Source organism: Haliotis cracherodii, unplaced genomic scaffold (assembly GCF_022045235.1).
Source record: "Haliotis cracherodii isolate W230 unplaced genomic scaffold, xgHalCrac1.p SCAF_1, whole genome shotgun sequence".
Taxonomy (NCBI): Eukaryota; Metazoa; Mollusca; class Gastropoda; order Lepetellida; family Haliotidae; genus Haliotis; species Haliotis cracherodii.
Window position 1 is genome coordinate 32092386 of NW_027266264.1, and position 15685 is coordinate 32108070.

General features: G+C 43.4%; 1 protein-coding gene and 1 pseudogene across 1 annotated transcript; one reads left to right on the forward strand and one right to left on the reverse strand.

Annotated features, from left to right (window-relative positions):
* Nucleotides 1-1768: 1768 nt before the first annotated feature.
* LOC139455333 (uncharacterized) lies at nucleotides 1769-5713 on the forward strand (annotated as a pseudogene).
* A 1692-nt stretch (nucleotides 5714-7405) lies between these two features.
* On the reverse strand, nucleotides 7406-11493 carry LOC139455343 (mucin-3B-like). Its single transcript, XM_071236900.1, has 3 exons — nucleotides 10772-11493; nucleotides 9813-10443; nucleotides 7406-7411 (listed from the first exon to the last, which is right to left on the reverse strand). Exons 1-3 carry the CDS (start codon nucleotides 11491-11493, stop codon nucleotides 7406-7408), a joined length of 1359 nt encoding a protein of 452 aa, XP_071093001.1.
* Between the last annotated feature and the right edge of the window lie 4192 nt (nucleotides 11494-15685).

Below are 15685 nucleotides of genomic sequence, written 5' to 3' on the forward strand. Positions count from 1 at the left end.
TGGTCACTCAGGCTGACTTTGTTGAAGAATGTCATCGATCCCAATTGCGTTGATCGATGCTCATGATGTCAATCACTGGATTGTCTGGTCCAGACTTGATTATTTACAGACCGCCGTCATATAGTTGGAATATTGCTGAGTGCGTCGTTAAACAACAAACAAACAAGGAATCAAGAAATCACAACTATCTTCCACATCGTGGCTATTTTGGATTAGAATAGGTCCCCAGAAACCCATGGCAGTCGACTAAATGGATCAGCTGGCCAGGCCCGGTGGGTTGGTTGATTACGTGTCAGCCTACCCGGGCAGGTTGTTCTCACATTACCCAACTCTATTGTTCTAATTTTACAACCATCCAACCCTGCTAATCCCCTAAACAATGTTACAGTGTCTTGCAGAAAAAAGTATACCAACTGTAGCTATCAATGTTCAGTGACAGTCTGCAAATCTTCTCACATCTGGGCCCACTTGCACAAAGCGATCTTAGCGCTAAGAACTCCCATACTTTAACATAGGATTACAATAGTCTTAGCGCTAAGATCGCTTTGTGCAAGTGGGCCCTGGATTGTGAAGGTCATCATTTTCTAAGGCATGGAACCAAAAGTCCTCAATACCAGAGTCTTAACAAAGGAAGAGCGAAGGAATGATGCACACGGGTGTTCACATCTTGCTCATTCTTGAAGGCATTCTGAAGGTGGCAGGGCGCGGCGTTCTTCCAGATTGCTTGTCGGTAGTGAAATAGGCAGCCTTTCAAGCGACACTGAAAGACTATATGAGCGGCATTCTGGGCTTAAGTCTCAAAGTCTGTGACAACTGTCGTTGGTTGCAAGTTGATGTTCATGTCAACTGCTTTCTGTTGGATGGTTCTGAAGAGTTCTCAATATCAAACATGTGAAACCGGGCATGTTTTTAATCAGCTGAAACTGTATTAAAGGTTGTTCGTGAGTTTCTAAATCAAAGTCCACTCCAGCGAGGCCTTAAGAAAGTAGGTTCGTATCTAAGGTGATGTGAGGGCAGACACCAGGTTAAATGTCAGCAGGGCTCAAGTATTTCACCATTGGTAGAATCCCCTTGAAGTTTGGAAACTGAGTTTTTTTGCACAGCTATGTACATATTCTTGTACCTCTTTACTGATGTCATAGTCACTCCAAAACATGCACATATTGAATACGATTACTTACCAGGACGTCACGTGACACACCCATTAACATTCACATAACCGACGTTGTGGAGGATGAAATATTATAACATCTTTTAAAGTCAGTTATCGCATCTTGCCACGGGAAGATATATTACGACACATTTTGGCTTGTAATAGAAATGAATAACACCGCTAGAACGCATTTTGATAGTGGGTGATATGAATATTTTGAACTTTATATTTTGTAATTGACACGTTTTAGACTTAAAAGGCGAAAATATGCCAAGATATTGAGGGATCTAATAAGAATTTTTTCTTTTTAGTAATACTTAATTTATGGGTGGAGTGTCGAAATACAGTCTTAAAAAAGAAACGCAAAGGAGATAATGAGAATATTGATCTTGTTCATTCATGAAACATTCAATACAAATGCAATATTTTTTTTGAGCGATGTCAGTCATATTTTCGTTAACTGATGTAGTGCACAAAGGCAACCGTTTTAAACTTTTGCAGCTTTGTTTATAGGCAGAATGTACGTGCAGGTTGCGACAATCATGTACAGTGACACTGTCTATGAAGGGTCAAACGTCAGTCAACATTTTATCATGCGCTTGTCGACTTGTTGGAATGGGGAAAAAGCCGAGACTGAATGCTGCCAATCGCAACATCGCCGTAGGATGTCTTGGAGCTGGAGAGTCCCAGTCTGCAGTTGCACATCATTTCAACGTACACCAGACCACTATATAACCTTAATGGGATCGGTATACCCGCCTTAGTTCAAACCAAGATCGTCCGAGAAATGGTACACCAAGAGTCTACACCCCTGCACAAGATCGCCACATCCGGGTCTTTCACTTCGACATGCTACTGCCACCGAGACTGCAGGAGATGTGCCTCGTCTGAGGAGGGTATCGGACCAACCAATCAGGAATCGTCTGCGAGAGGTGGGAATCGTAACAGCCCTACTTGCATCATATATATGTGATTACAATGTCACATAGCTCGGTTTTAAGAAAGTTGATTTAACTTGCACCAGTTGCATGTTGACATGAAAACACAGTTGCACCAAACAAAATCAGCTTGCCCCCGGTCCAATAAATATATCAAAGTTGAAACAGGCTCGTCTGCTGCCGGTGTCTTGTTTATTTTTGGATTATTGCTGTGAAACGTAATAGGAACATTTGCACACAATCTAGAAGTACCCACAATGTGACGAAATCATGACAAATTACACACAACACAGATTAGTTATGTAGTATGGTAAATAAACGGTGCAGGTATTGAATGTGATCCAAGATTGTTGTGTGGATACACAAGGGTTAGACTTATAGACACACAAATTTGGATTTTTTATTTACATGCATTTAGTGCATTTTGACATCAATATTAGGTTGCATGTTACAATAACATGTTGCACTGGTGCATGAATTATATAGCCAAATAGATACCTGTGTCATGATTGTGTATTGCACTATTTTCTCTTTGTATTACAGTTCAAGTCCGTGTTCGGCTGTGAGGCAACCTCCCACACCACCTATCACTGGATGGAAGGCCTTCCCTTCTGGCAACATCCCACCAACCTTCTCATATGGTGATATATACCAGTATATCATTGCATCAGCCAGACTACAGCCTCTACCACAAGTCACTCCTATCAATGACAGTGATGATGATGATGATCAGGACACCACCTTCAGCATTGCAAAGCCAATGAAGAAGGGACGAGCTTTTTTTAAGAGTGGCCACATACAAAATATTCAAACATGTTCTAAAAATGAATATTATTATCTTAAATGTGAATGTCTTCCATCATACAGACTAGGTATGATGTACCATGTACATGTAACTCTTGACAATTTTGCAGTCATCCAGGATGCATCATGTGATTGTGTAGGTTCAGCCACTGGACGTTGTAGCCACATTGCAGGATTGTTGTTTGCATTAGAGGATTATACTGTCAACTTTGGCTATACAGCACCCTCGTGTACTTCTTTCTCTTGTTCCTGGAATAAACCCCGAAACTAAACTAGAAACCCACAACCTGCCCACACTTTGCAGTACAGCAAAAAGAGAGCTCCTGACCGTGTTATTGATCATGACCCATGTCCTGTTGTAGATCAGTCTCACAGAGCTGACAGTAGTTTTACTACTGCTTTCATTTCTACTGCCCTTGCCTTGGATACAAATTCTTCATGGCAGAGTATCCTAGAAATTACTTATGATGATTATGAATTGTCTAATGACTTGAAGTTACATCTCATGGATAAATGTGATGTTTTCATTGAAAATGTGAAAGAAAGTATTTCAGAGTATGGAGTTGGCCCTTGTGAAGTACCTGGTACTGTGGGTCAAGCAATTTCTGATCAGTGGCATAATGCCAGGTGGTACAGCATCTATTTGTAAAGACTGTTCTATGGTATCAACCGATCGAGGTAGATATCGCTTGTTATCATCACATGTATGGGGTATTGATTGTTTTAATACTGTTGACACGAGGTATGGCTCACATAATGAAAAAAAAGCCTTTGAAAACTATTCATTAAAATATGTAGAAACATTTACCTGCCTTGCAAGTGGTTTCTGGATAAATTCGAAGTATCCTGAACTAGGATGTAGCCCTGATGGCATCTTACAGTCTCTCAGTACAGGTATGGCTGATGGTGTTTTAGAAATTAAGTGCCCATCACTATTAGAAAACATTAATCCAACTGAGGCAAAAGAAAAACTTACAAAGAAGCAATACTATTCATTTTGCAGCACTTTCGAAAATGGCAGACTGAAATTGAAAAGAAATCATAGATATTATTTCCTATGTCAAATGCAAATGGCCATCTGTGATAAATCTTTTTGTGACTTTGTAATATGGTCGCCTGAGGGTATGTCAGTAGAGTGTGAGTAAGTGAGTATGGTTTAATGCCGCTTTTAGCAATATTACAGCAATATCACGGCGGGGGACACCAGAAATGGGCTTCACACATTGTACCCATGTCGGGAATCGAACCCGGGTCTTCGGCGTGACGAGCCAACGCTTTAACCACTAGGCTACCCGACCACCCCCATGCCAGTAGAAAGAATACCCTTCAATAAATTATTTTGGGAACAGACATACCGTCTCTTGAAATTATTTTACCAAAATATTCTAGTTCCTGCGTGGATCGATGCTCGTGATGTCAATCACTGGATTGTCCGTTCCAGACTCGATTATTTACAGACCACGTCCTTTTGTTGGAATATTGCTGAGTGCGGCGTTAAACAACAAACGAACGAACGAACGAATCCTAAGCCCGGACTTTTTACTTTGTCTAAACTGTAGGGCAAACAGAAAATATACATTTGAAAATTGTATTTGATCAAAACGATGATCAAAAGGTTACTAGGCTGGAAACAGTTGCAGATCCAAATCACAACAATGATACCCGTATCCAATGCATAACACTTTGTTGTTAATTCCATTTTCAGCCACCATCAAACATGGGTGTGTATACTTTCATTTGCCGGACGGGGCGGTCGGGTAGCCTAGTGGTTTAAGCGTTCGCTCGTCACGCCGAAGACCCGGGTTCGATTCCCGACATGGGTACAATGTGTGAAGCCCATTTCTGGTGCCCCCCGCCGTGATATTGCTGGAATATTGCTAAAAGCGGCGTAAAACCATACTCACTCACTCACTCTTTTGCCCGACAGATTATTTTGATGGGTGAATATGTGAATTACAGTGCCTCATTTACTGCACGTGGCGATCACTCATTGCAAGCATTGTCCAATTTGTAATATTGTTTGTCAATAAAATCTTTGATTACAAGTATTAAATGCTTAGATATGTCGGTTGTGTGTTATTCATCGACCCTGTATCCCCCACACCATCACGTCCACGTGCAGCTTCCCGCCTCTCTATTGTTAGCTGGATAGGCAGGACACAGAACTCCCGACTGCCATTCCGTATACGGCATCTTCCTGGTGTACACAAACGGAACGGAAGTGACACATATCGTAGACGTTTACTACAATGGTGAAAACCTTGAGGAATGTGCTTGCAAAGCAGAGGTGTTCATCAAGAAGACTCGGATGAAATACAGTACCAGCGGATCCTGGTGCGGCCCAGAGACAATATTGCGTCTTAAGTCACTGAGGGGCGGTCGGGTAGCCTAGTGGTTAAAGCGTTAGCTCGTCACACCTAGGACCCGGGTTCAACTGCCGACATGGGTACAATGTGTGAAGCTCATTTCTGGCGCCCCCAGCCGTCATATCGCTGGAATATTGCTAAAAGCGGCGTAAAACCAAACTCACCTACTCTTAAGTCACTGCCTACACAGTATTTAAATGACGATGCAAATTAAATCAAGTTTCGGTCTGTTTACAACCCGATAACATATGTGATCACTGCCGGTAAAAGTTATGCTATGGTATAAATTCGTCAAATCTAACGCCAGCATCTTTCCCCTCTATCGTCCGTGAGAAAGGCGAGGTGTTATGATATGGTTACAGCACTGCCGACAGTTGTGGCTGGTGTTTCATACATCAGCTGGTTATAAACGTGTCACTCTGGTATTTATTGTAGCTTTGTTCTCTGAGTGATACTCGTTGGCCCGGGGGTCACATGCTAGACGCTGTATATCATACATAGACTGGTATATGGTTATATGGCTATACCGCCGTGCGAGTCGAGAATGTGTTGTTTGTTTCCTGGAGTCCCGTGGTGTTCAGATAATGGAAGTGGTTGCGACGATACGGAAGGGCTGTTGTAAATCATGATGATTATGGATAGAGATGAGATAGAGATGCTAATTATTATTGTCATGACAACGATGATGATGATGATGATGATGATGATGATGATAAAGATGACGATGAAATAAATTACTTCCGCCCATTAAATGGTGTTCCAAGGGAATAGAAATCGTATTGTCTTTTGTTTCCAGGTAGAAATTATATTAATAAGCGTTTAACATAATTTCCTCGACTGATATTTCACCCTTATCTGAAAACACAACACACGTTCGCTCGTCCAGCCGAAGACCCGGTTTCGATTCCCGACATGGGTACAATGTGTGAAGCCCATTTCTGGTGTCCTCCTCCGATATTGCTGAAATATTGCTAAAGGCGGCGTAAAACCATACTCACTGACTCACTCACTATTCAGTGTGATGAAACGTTATCGGCCATGCTGCCTGTATATGGAGACGCAACAGATGTCATGGTTTCATAGTCATTAGTTACTGAACATGTATCGACTTATACGAGAGAAATAACTACTCAATAATGACACCCTCGCTAAGTCGAAGTTTAGTTTGGGACAAGCGGTGTGTTCAATTCTTTCGTACAGGAAGTACATGGATGTGGAACTCAATACGCCGAAGCCATTTTAACCCGAAATCCTGTAGACATCGAAATATATCGAGTTATCAGTAGCTCGAGACAAGCGGGGTGCTTTTATCTGATAAAATACATGTATTGCTGACACCAACTAAAAAAATAACCACAGTTACTACTCTTCTACTTCGTTACACAACTCCTCGGCTCTCATGCCCCACCGCGCCTAGTCTGCGTATTCTAGTGGACAATCTACAGACACATTTATGCCGGAGACGGACAGCCCCAACACCCGACTGTCAACGTATCTGTGCGACATTATGGAGGCAGGTCTCATTCTTGACGTGGTGGTGTCATAAAGCTTGACGTATTTAGTTTATTCTGAAGATATAAAATAAAGCGCTTGGCGTAATAGACACAGAAAAACAGCTTTAGCTGTCTTAGAACTGATCCCTTATGACGCGTGTTGTTGTTTGATGACGCGTGTTGTTGTTTGAAGGTGTTTACTATATGTAAGTGACATACTGACCACAAATCTTGACGTACATGCATATTACGACTCGGAGTGGAGTCGGTGTTTAAGTTCAGCAGGTTAACTGAATGTCCAGGAGAGATTCACAGTCACAATATATCCCCAGTATCCATACCTCTGTGTGTGTGTGTGTGTGTGTGTGTGTGTGTGTGTGTGTGTGTGTGTGTGTGTGTGTGTGTGTGTGTGTGTGTGTGTGTGTGTGTGAGGGGGGGGGGGGGGAGGTGGGGGAGGGGGAGGGAGGGGGGGGGGGGGGATAGCAAGGCAACACCTTCCTTATCATGTGCCATCGTACCCCGACAATATGGATCTTTGCACATACCTTTTTACCGTCAGCCACTGGTTGCCTTTACTCCGACTCGATTATTTACAGGCCCTCACGGTATTGCTGGAATATTGCGGACCGCAATCAATGGTCCGTGTTTTGTTTAGAACTGAATACAAAGTAGAAATCATCAATACATGAAATAAATTCGGAATACATTCGTTTTCAGTCAGTAACAATTAACCCAACGCAAATGACCTATAGTGACATCTCGTTGAGGGGACAATCGAAAATGTGCGGAGTTATCCCTGGTTCGAGATAAGCGATTCAAAAGAAGGGACCGAGGATTATTCTGTTCAGAGCATAATGTTCCGGCGCTGTGGTGTGGTTAGAGCAAATTAAGTTAACGGGGCTTTACTGTTTACTGTTATACGAGGCTTTACTGTTTACTGTTATACTTTTTTTTAACTGTTATACAAGGCTTAACCTTTTACGGGGCCACGGGTGGCCCAGTCGTCTAAGGCGCCGCGATTCGCTGTGCAGAGTTGCTTCCCTTGGGCACGCCAGAAACCTATGATTGTAGGTTCGAATCCCGGCTCGCCCGGTTTCTAGGTTTGTCAGCACCATACCCATGCTCTTGGGTTTCACCGAAGTGGTAAACGTCTGGGACCGGCATCACATCGGGCTTTCCTCCCACATCAAGCTGACTCGCCGCGATATACCTGGTGTACTGTTAAAAGCGGCACACAGACACACGCTATATATGTGCAATAATCTTGGACGCGACGTTAAACTCCATTTCACCTCTCAGTTCGTGCTGGTAATTTACACATGCACTGCACATGTCACCTGTAACGGTCACCTGTAACCACGTGATCAAAACTCAATGACGATGTTTATCGCTAAGAAAATTGACATTTCTTGCAAATCGCACTTTGCAATTTAGTAAATATTTCTTATCGGCGTAATGGCTTGTTGCACTTCATAAGTATCCGCACACGTGAAGCCATCTTCGTTGATTAATAATCGCGGTATTTGTTCGTGATTATATTTCATGTGGCGAGGACTATAGATGTTACTGTTTGCTATTCTTCGCAACGCCGAGCCTGTTCTCCACATGGTTTATTGGTATTGTCAGGTAGACTCCAAAATGCATATGTATACACAGTTAACATGACACAACACACACAGAATCTATGAGATATGACGCGTAAGCCGTCCTTTGTTTTAAGGTTGGTTTGGGGTGTATGCCGGTCACGGGTTTGTAGAAGTTTATCATTGTCAAGAGCTACGTCAGATGTATGTTGATCTTTGTACAGTCATGTCTGTGTTGTTTTGCAGGTGTGGTTGAGGATTCATTGTCGAGCAGCACACGATATTTTGAAGCTATGTATGTATAATATGTTTACATGTACACTCAACAACAACAACAAGTTCCTGTGACACCAATATTTTAGTCACTGTGTATTTTTCAAACAAGTAAAGTTTCGTTTTTTAATTTGTAGTACATGTACATGAATGTACATGTAGTACATGGATCAAGTAACAAAAAACGCAACTGCTACAGGAAAGCATGCATTCCATGCAAAAGTTGACTTTTATGTAAGCCCCATGCATTTCACTACCCAAGAAAAGGGTATAAAAAAGATGTGCGTTAACGGGATTCCTTAGGCATTGTTTAGCATCGTGCTGACAACAGCCACTGATTCAACATTACGAAATGCCACCCTTGTCCGAAAATAAACGTTTGAGAGCCATTGGTATGCTTGAAGCGGGATCGAGGCAAGACAATTTAACGTCCACAGAAACACCATTTGGTGTTTATGGCAACGTTGGCAACAGACAAATGCAGTCAGAGACCATCCTCGGAGTGGTAGGCCACGCGTAAGCAATAATCGACAAGACAACTGGATTCGAACAACACACCTACGAAATCGATTCTAGCCCGCAACAGTGACTGCAAGAAGCATCCCTGGCCTTCGACGAATATCTTCACAAACCGTACGTCGTCGCCTGAGATGTGTAGGGATTGTCGCCAGAAGACCCGCCAGACGTCCCATTTTGACAGGAAACCACCGTCAAGCACATCTACAGTGGTGCAGACAGCGTCTACGCTGGACGTCCATGCAGTGGAGAATAGTTCTATTCACTGACGAGTCTCGTTGTCACCTCAGCCACACCGATGGACGGATTCGAATGTACCAACGTCGAGGTTAACGTTACGTCAATCATTGTGTCATGGAAGAAGATCGGTTCGGGGGAGGCAGCGTTATGGTATTGGGTGGGATTACAGCAAGACAGAGGACCCGTTTGATAGTGGTAGAGGGAAATCTCAATGGACAGCGCTACCGCGACGAGATCATCGGCCCTGTTGTTCTACCGACGTTGGGCGTCGTCATGGCCCAAGCACAACGTGAATGTCATCCCCTGACCGGCTCGCTCCCCTGATCTCTCACCAATCGAGCACATGTGGGATGAGATGGATCGGCGCCTTCGACGTCAACCATGTGTTCCACAGACACTCCAGGAACTTCGGAACCTGCTCCAGCAGATATGGACAGATATCCCACAGGACTTTGTGCGACGCCTGGTCCATTCCATGAGACGAAGATGCGTTGCTTGCATCGCAACCAGAGGTGGAGACACACGCTAAATTGACGGTTTGGCATGTTGGTGTTGGAGAACATACTGGTTGTGTAGTTGGTGTGGTAGAACATTGTGGTGTGGAGGTCGGTGTGGGAGAACATTGTGGTGTGGAGGTCGGTGTAGGAGAATATTGTGGCCTGGAGGTCGGTGTAGGAGAACATTGTGGTGTGGAGGTCGGTGTAGGAGAACATTGTGGTGTGGAGGTCGGTGTGGGAGAACATTGTTGTGTGGAGGTCGGTGTAGGAGAACATTGTGGTGTGGAGGTCGGTGTAGGAGAACATTGTGGTGTGGAGGTCGGTGTGGGAGAACATTGTTGTGTGGAGGTTTGTGTAGGAGAACATTGTGGCGTGGAGGTCGGTGTAGGAGAACATCGTGGTGTGGAGGTCGGTGTGGGAGAACATTGTGGTGTGGAGGTCGGTTTGGGAGAACATTGTGGTGTGGAGGTCGGTGTGGGAGAACATTGTGGTGTGGAGGTTTGTGTAGGAGAACATTGTGGCGTGGAGGTCGGTGTAGGAGAACATCGTGGTGCGGAGGTCGGTGTAGGAGAACATTGTGCTGTGGAGGTCGGTGTAGGAGAACATTGTGGTGTGGAGGTCGGTGTAGGAGAATATTGTGGCGCGGAGGTCGGTGTGGGAGAACATTGTTGTGTGGAGGTCGGTGTGGGAGAACATTGTGGTGTGGAGGTTGGTGTAGGAGAACATTGTGGTGTGGAGGTCGGTGTGTAGGAGAACATTGTGGTGTGGAGGTCGGTGTAGGAGAACATTGTGGTGTGGAGGTCGGTTTGGGAGAACATTGTGGTGTGGAGGTCGGTGTAGGAGAACATTTTGGTGTGGAGGTCGGTATAGGAGAACATCGTGGTGTGGAGGTTGGTGTGTAGGAGAACATTGTGGTGTGGAGGTCGGTGTGGGAGAACATTGTGGTGTGGAGGTCGGTATAGGAGAACATTGTGGTGTGGAGGTCGGTGTAGGAGAACATTGTGGTGTGGAGGTCGGTGTAGGAGAACATTGTGGTGTGGAGGTCGGTGTAGGAGAACATTGTGGTGTGGAGGTCGGTGTGGGAGAACATTGTTGTGTGGAGGTCGGTGTAGGAGAACATTGTGGTGTGGAGGTTGGGATGGGAGAACATTGTGGTGTGGAGGTTGATGTAGGAGAACATTGTGGTGTGGAGGTCGGTGTGGGAGAACATTGTGGTGTGGAGGTCGGTGTAGGAGAACATTGTGGTGTGGAGGTCGGTGTAGGAGAACATTTTGGTGTGGAGGTCGGTGTGGGAGAACATCGTGGTGTGGAGGTTGGTGTGGGAGAACATCGTGGTGTGGAGGTCGGTGTGGGAGAACATTGTGGTGTGGAGGTCGGTATAGGAGAACATTGTGGTGTGGAGGTTGATGTAGGAGAACATTGTGGTGTGGAGGTCGGTGTAGGAGAACATTGTGGTGTGGAGGTCGGTGTAGGAGAACATTGTTGTGTGGAGGTCGGTGTAGGAGAACATTGTGGTGTGGAGGTCGGTGTAGGAGAACATTGTGGTGTGGAGGTTGGAATGGGAGAACATTGTGGTGTGGAGGTCGGTGTAGGAGAACATTGTGGTGTGGAGGTCGGTGTAGGAGAACATTGTTGTGTGGAGGTCGGTGTGTAGGAGAACATTGTGGTGTGGAGGTCGGTGTAGGAGAACATTGTGGTGTGGAGGTCGGTGTGGGAGAACATTGTGGTGTGGAGGTCGGTGTAGGAGAACATTGTTGTGTGGAGGTCGGTGTAGGAGAACATTGTGGTGTGGAGGTCGGTGTGGGAGAACATTGTGGTGTGGAGGTCGGTATAGGAGAACATTGTGGTGTGGAGGTCGGTGTGTAGGAGAACATTGTGGTGTGGAGGTCGGTATAGGAGAACATTGTGGTGTGGAGGTCGGTGTAGGAGAACATTGTGGTGTGAAGGTCGGTGTAGGAGAACATTGTGGTGTGGAGGTCGGTGTAGGAGAACATTGTGGTGTGGAGGTCGGTGTAGGAGAACATTGTGGTGTGGAGGTCGGTGTAGGAGAACATTGTGGTGTGAAGGTCGGTGTAGGAGAACATTGTGGTGTGGAGGTCGGTGTAGGAGAACATTGTGGTTTGGAGGTCGGTGTGGGAGAACATTGTGGTGTGGAGGTCGGTATAGGAGAACATTGTGCCCACTCACCCGATATGAATCCTATTGAACATCTGTGGGACCATCTTGACAGACAGTTTAGAGCACGCCATCAGCCTCCCGTCAACAGACAAGAATTGCAGCAGACCAAGAGAGATGAGTTGCAACGGATTCCAGTGCACGCCATCAGAAGACTCACGTCATCGATGAGGCGGCGTATCACAGCATGTATTGAGGCAGCTGGAGGTCATACACGCTATTGAAGGCAATTGTGTCGACAATGAACTTGTAGTGTGTCATTTCAGACAACTTTTGAAAATGAAATTTCTTACCTCACCATTGTTTACCTTGAGCGTACATTACCTGTGATAGCACAATTTCATTCAAACTGTGGTTGATCAATCATTTGTTACCCCTCCCTAGATTATATTATAATTCACAACAAAACCTCTTCTCTTTTTTTTTATCGATCATGGAACTCGACCTATACTTTCTTTTGCCGCCCAGTTTATTTACCTCATTCCTGAAAGTTATAATGAGTAATCATTGTCAGTTAATCTAAACTACAATAAACATTCATTAACCTGTCATACAAAAAGCCGTAAACTGTTGATATTTGTATGCACTGAATGCGGCATCAGTGTTGACGCACATCTGATTTAATCTCTGTTTACTTGTTTCCCACTGCGGTATGCTTGTTCCAGGTACAAATGCCGATGGTAACGAAATACCACACACTGGGAACTCTCAACCTCTGTAACACCACCAACACAGAATTTCTGTACCCTTATTACACACCAACCCGGAAATACTGTACCCTTGTAATACACCAACCCGAGAATACCGCAAACCAGGAACATCGTACCATTGAATACCGCAACCCTGGTAATACTGTGCCCTTGAAATACCGCAACCCAAGAACATCGTACCATTGAATACCGCAACCCTGGGAACACAGTACCCTTGAAATACCGCAACCCAGGAACATCGTACCATTGGATACCGCAACCCTGGGAACACTGTACCCTTTAAATATCGCAATCCTGGAACACAGTAACTTTGAAACACCGCAACCCTGGGTATACTGTGCACGTAACACACCTTACCCTGTGAACCCCGTATCCTTGAAATACCGGAAACCCTGGGAACACTGTACCCTTGAAATACTGCAACCCCTTGGAATACCGTGCTCTTGAATACCAAACCATGCAAACACTGTACCCTTGAATTACCTCATCCTCGGAATAACGTACCTTGAAATATGATATACTCGGAACATGGTACCATATACCATATATCCTTGAAATGTCACAATCAGGAAACATCTTACCATTGAACCATCACAGTGAGGAAACGCCTTAACCGCGAAAACCAACAACCAGGAAGCACCTTACTCTTTAAATCCTTGATCCTAGGAATGCAACACTCAACAACCGTCAATTCCAAAATGCCCACATGCTGATTCCGCGTAAACATCCTTGTTTGGTGCACCATACAGTGACGGTCTGTACCCTTACAACAGGATAGTGAATCAGCACAACATCAGGATGCTAAGGTACGTATTTGGCGTAAAACGCGACAACGACACCAACAGGGCACCCACAACACTACATGGATTTGGAAAATATGAAAAATTAATAATAAGTCCGTTATGAGCGTATATACAGAAAATGGCCTGGACCCCCCAAAATAGTTCGTTATATCTGTCAGTTCGTCATAATCCTGTTCGATATAAACGTACTTTACTGTGTAACAAATGTTATATTTGGGATAACACTTTCTTAGTAATGTACAGATTCTCGTACTTTTTTTTCGGGATTTGCTGTATTGGTATTTTTTAAATCTTCAAACATTAACGTCAGTGAAAATAAGGCATTATGAGAAAAAATATCCATTTACTCCCCCCCCCCCCCCACACACACACACTCATACACACCACCGGAAATATAAAAAGACATTCTATATGCGTTAACACACTATATGTTTGGGAGTTACGAGACATTTCCTGGGATTAAAGGAGACCGTCTATAAAGAAATTGTGGTCTTGGGATTGTATAACAACAGTACTAACAGTTTGGAATTAACAAGATAACCACAAGTCATCTCTGCAAAATAACCATCCTTAATATTACGCTGAAGTTTAGTAATACGGAATTTGTACTTTGGTTATATATGAAACAACATTATGCATAGTGACTTATGATATATCACACGCGCAACTATACAGCATCAAGGACCATTAGCTGTCACTGTTTTAGAAACCATAAGTACACCTAGACATGTCGAGTCTCAGCGAGAAGGGAGTTCCCTCAAGTCGATCGCTGTGAACCACTCAACATGACAGCGTATACGCCCTAGATCAAACTGACTGCATGTGAACACATGAACATTGTATCACATCTCGAGTAAACATGACCACCTGGTGTTCTACACACCACCTTCAACTGCAAACAATAAACTATCTGTCACCAAGGTTATAGCGTTACCTTAAGTCGTGTGTTTTGTTAGCGATAATATATCCCAAACTGTATGGACATATGTTCAGGTTTTAGAGTCAAGTCAAAAGTTGATAGTACTGATACATGGTTTTGGCAGTTGTCTCCCGCAGTTAACATACTGGCCTAATATGTGGCATTATTTGATATGTCACTTATACCAAGTTCTTTGATGAAACAGTTAATGTAGTGATGCTTACATATAATGGTGATGTTATTTGAGGGGAACAGCTACTTGTCTATGGGAACAACTACAGACTTTACATGTAGGGCAGCCAGACTTTGGACAGAATGGGTTTGTGCATTCTACCAATGACAACATCACCCACTGACTAAACCCACTCTGAAAAAGAGACATAAATTATAAATAATAAAATAAAACATTCTTTGAATGTTTAGTAAATCAACTGAATTTTTGAACTGCTTTACTAAATATAAAATATCATGCTCAACCAAAAATACACTTTATTCACATACATACACTTTATTCAATGTACACATGCATATTCTGTATTGAACGTATGCATTCTTACATACATACACTTTATTCACATACATACACTTTATTCAATGTACACATGCATATTCTGTATTGAACGTATGCATTCTTACATACATACACTTTATTCACATACATACACCTTATTCAATATACACATGCATATTCTGTATTGAACGTATGCATTCTTACATACATACACCTTATTCAATATACACATGCATATTCTGTATCTAATATACACATACACATTATAGTTAAAGATACATATGCATATTGTGTAACGATTATTCACACTCACACATGCATGTGTGTACTTTCTGTATCGAGCATATGAAACCAGAGCAGGTCTCACGAGTGCTTTAAGGTTGGTTTTCATATTTATAATGTTATGCCACTACAACTGCGGCAGAAGGATGACATTTTTCCTATACAGCTCCAAGTGACCGCATGCCTAGTTATCAAGAGGGGTTCTAAATCAACATATGGAGCCTTACAACTATTGTAGACAAAAGATAAAAACAAAAATGGAAATACATTTTCACATTTAGGATAAATGAAAGTTAAACATTTCATACATATATTTATTTAAATGTGTAGACCTTTCAAAACGTAACTAGATGATATGCATAATTATGTACTCTTTTAAATTAAATTGCAAGATGTGACGAATAGTCTATATTGATGGCCTG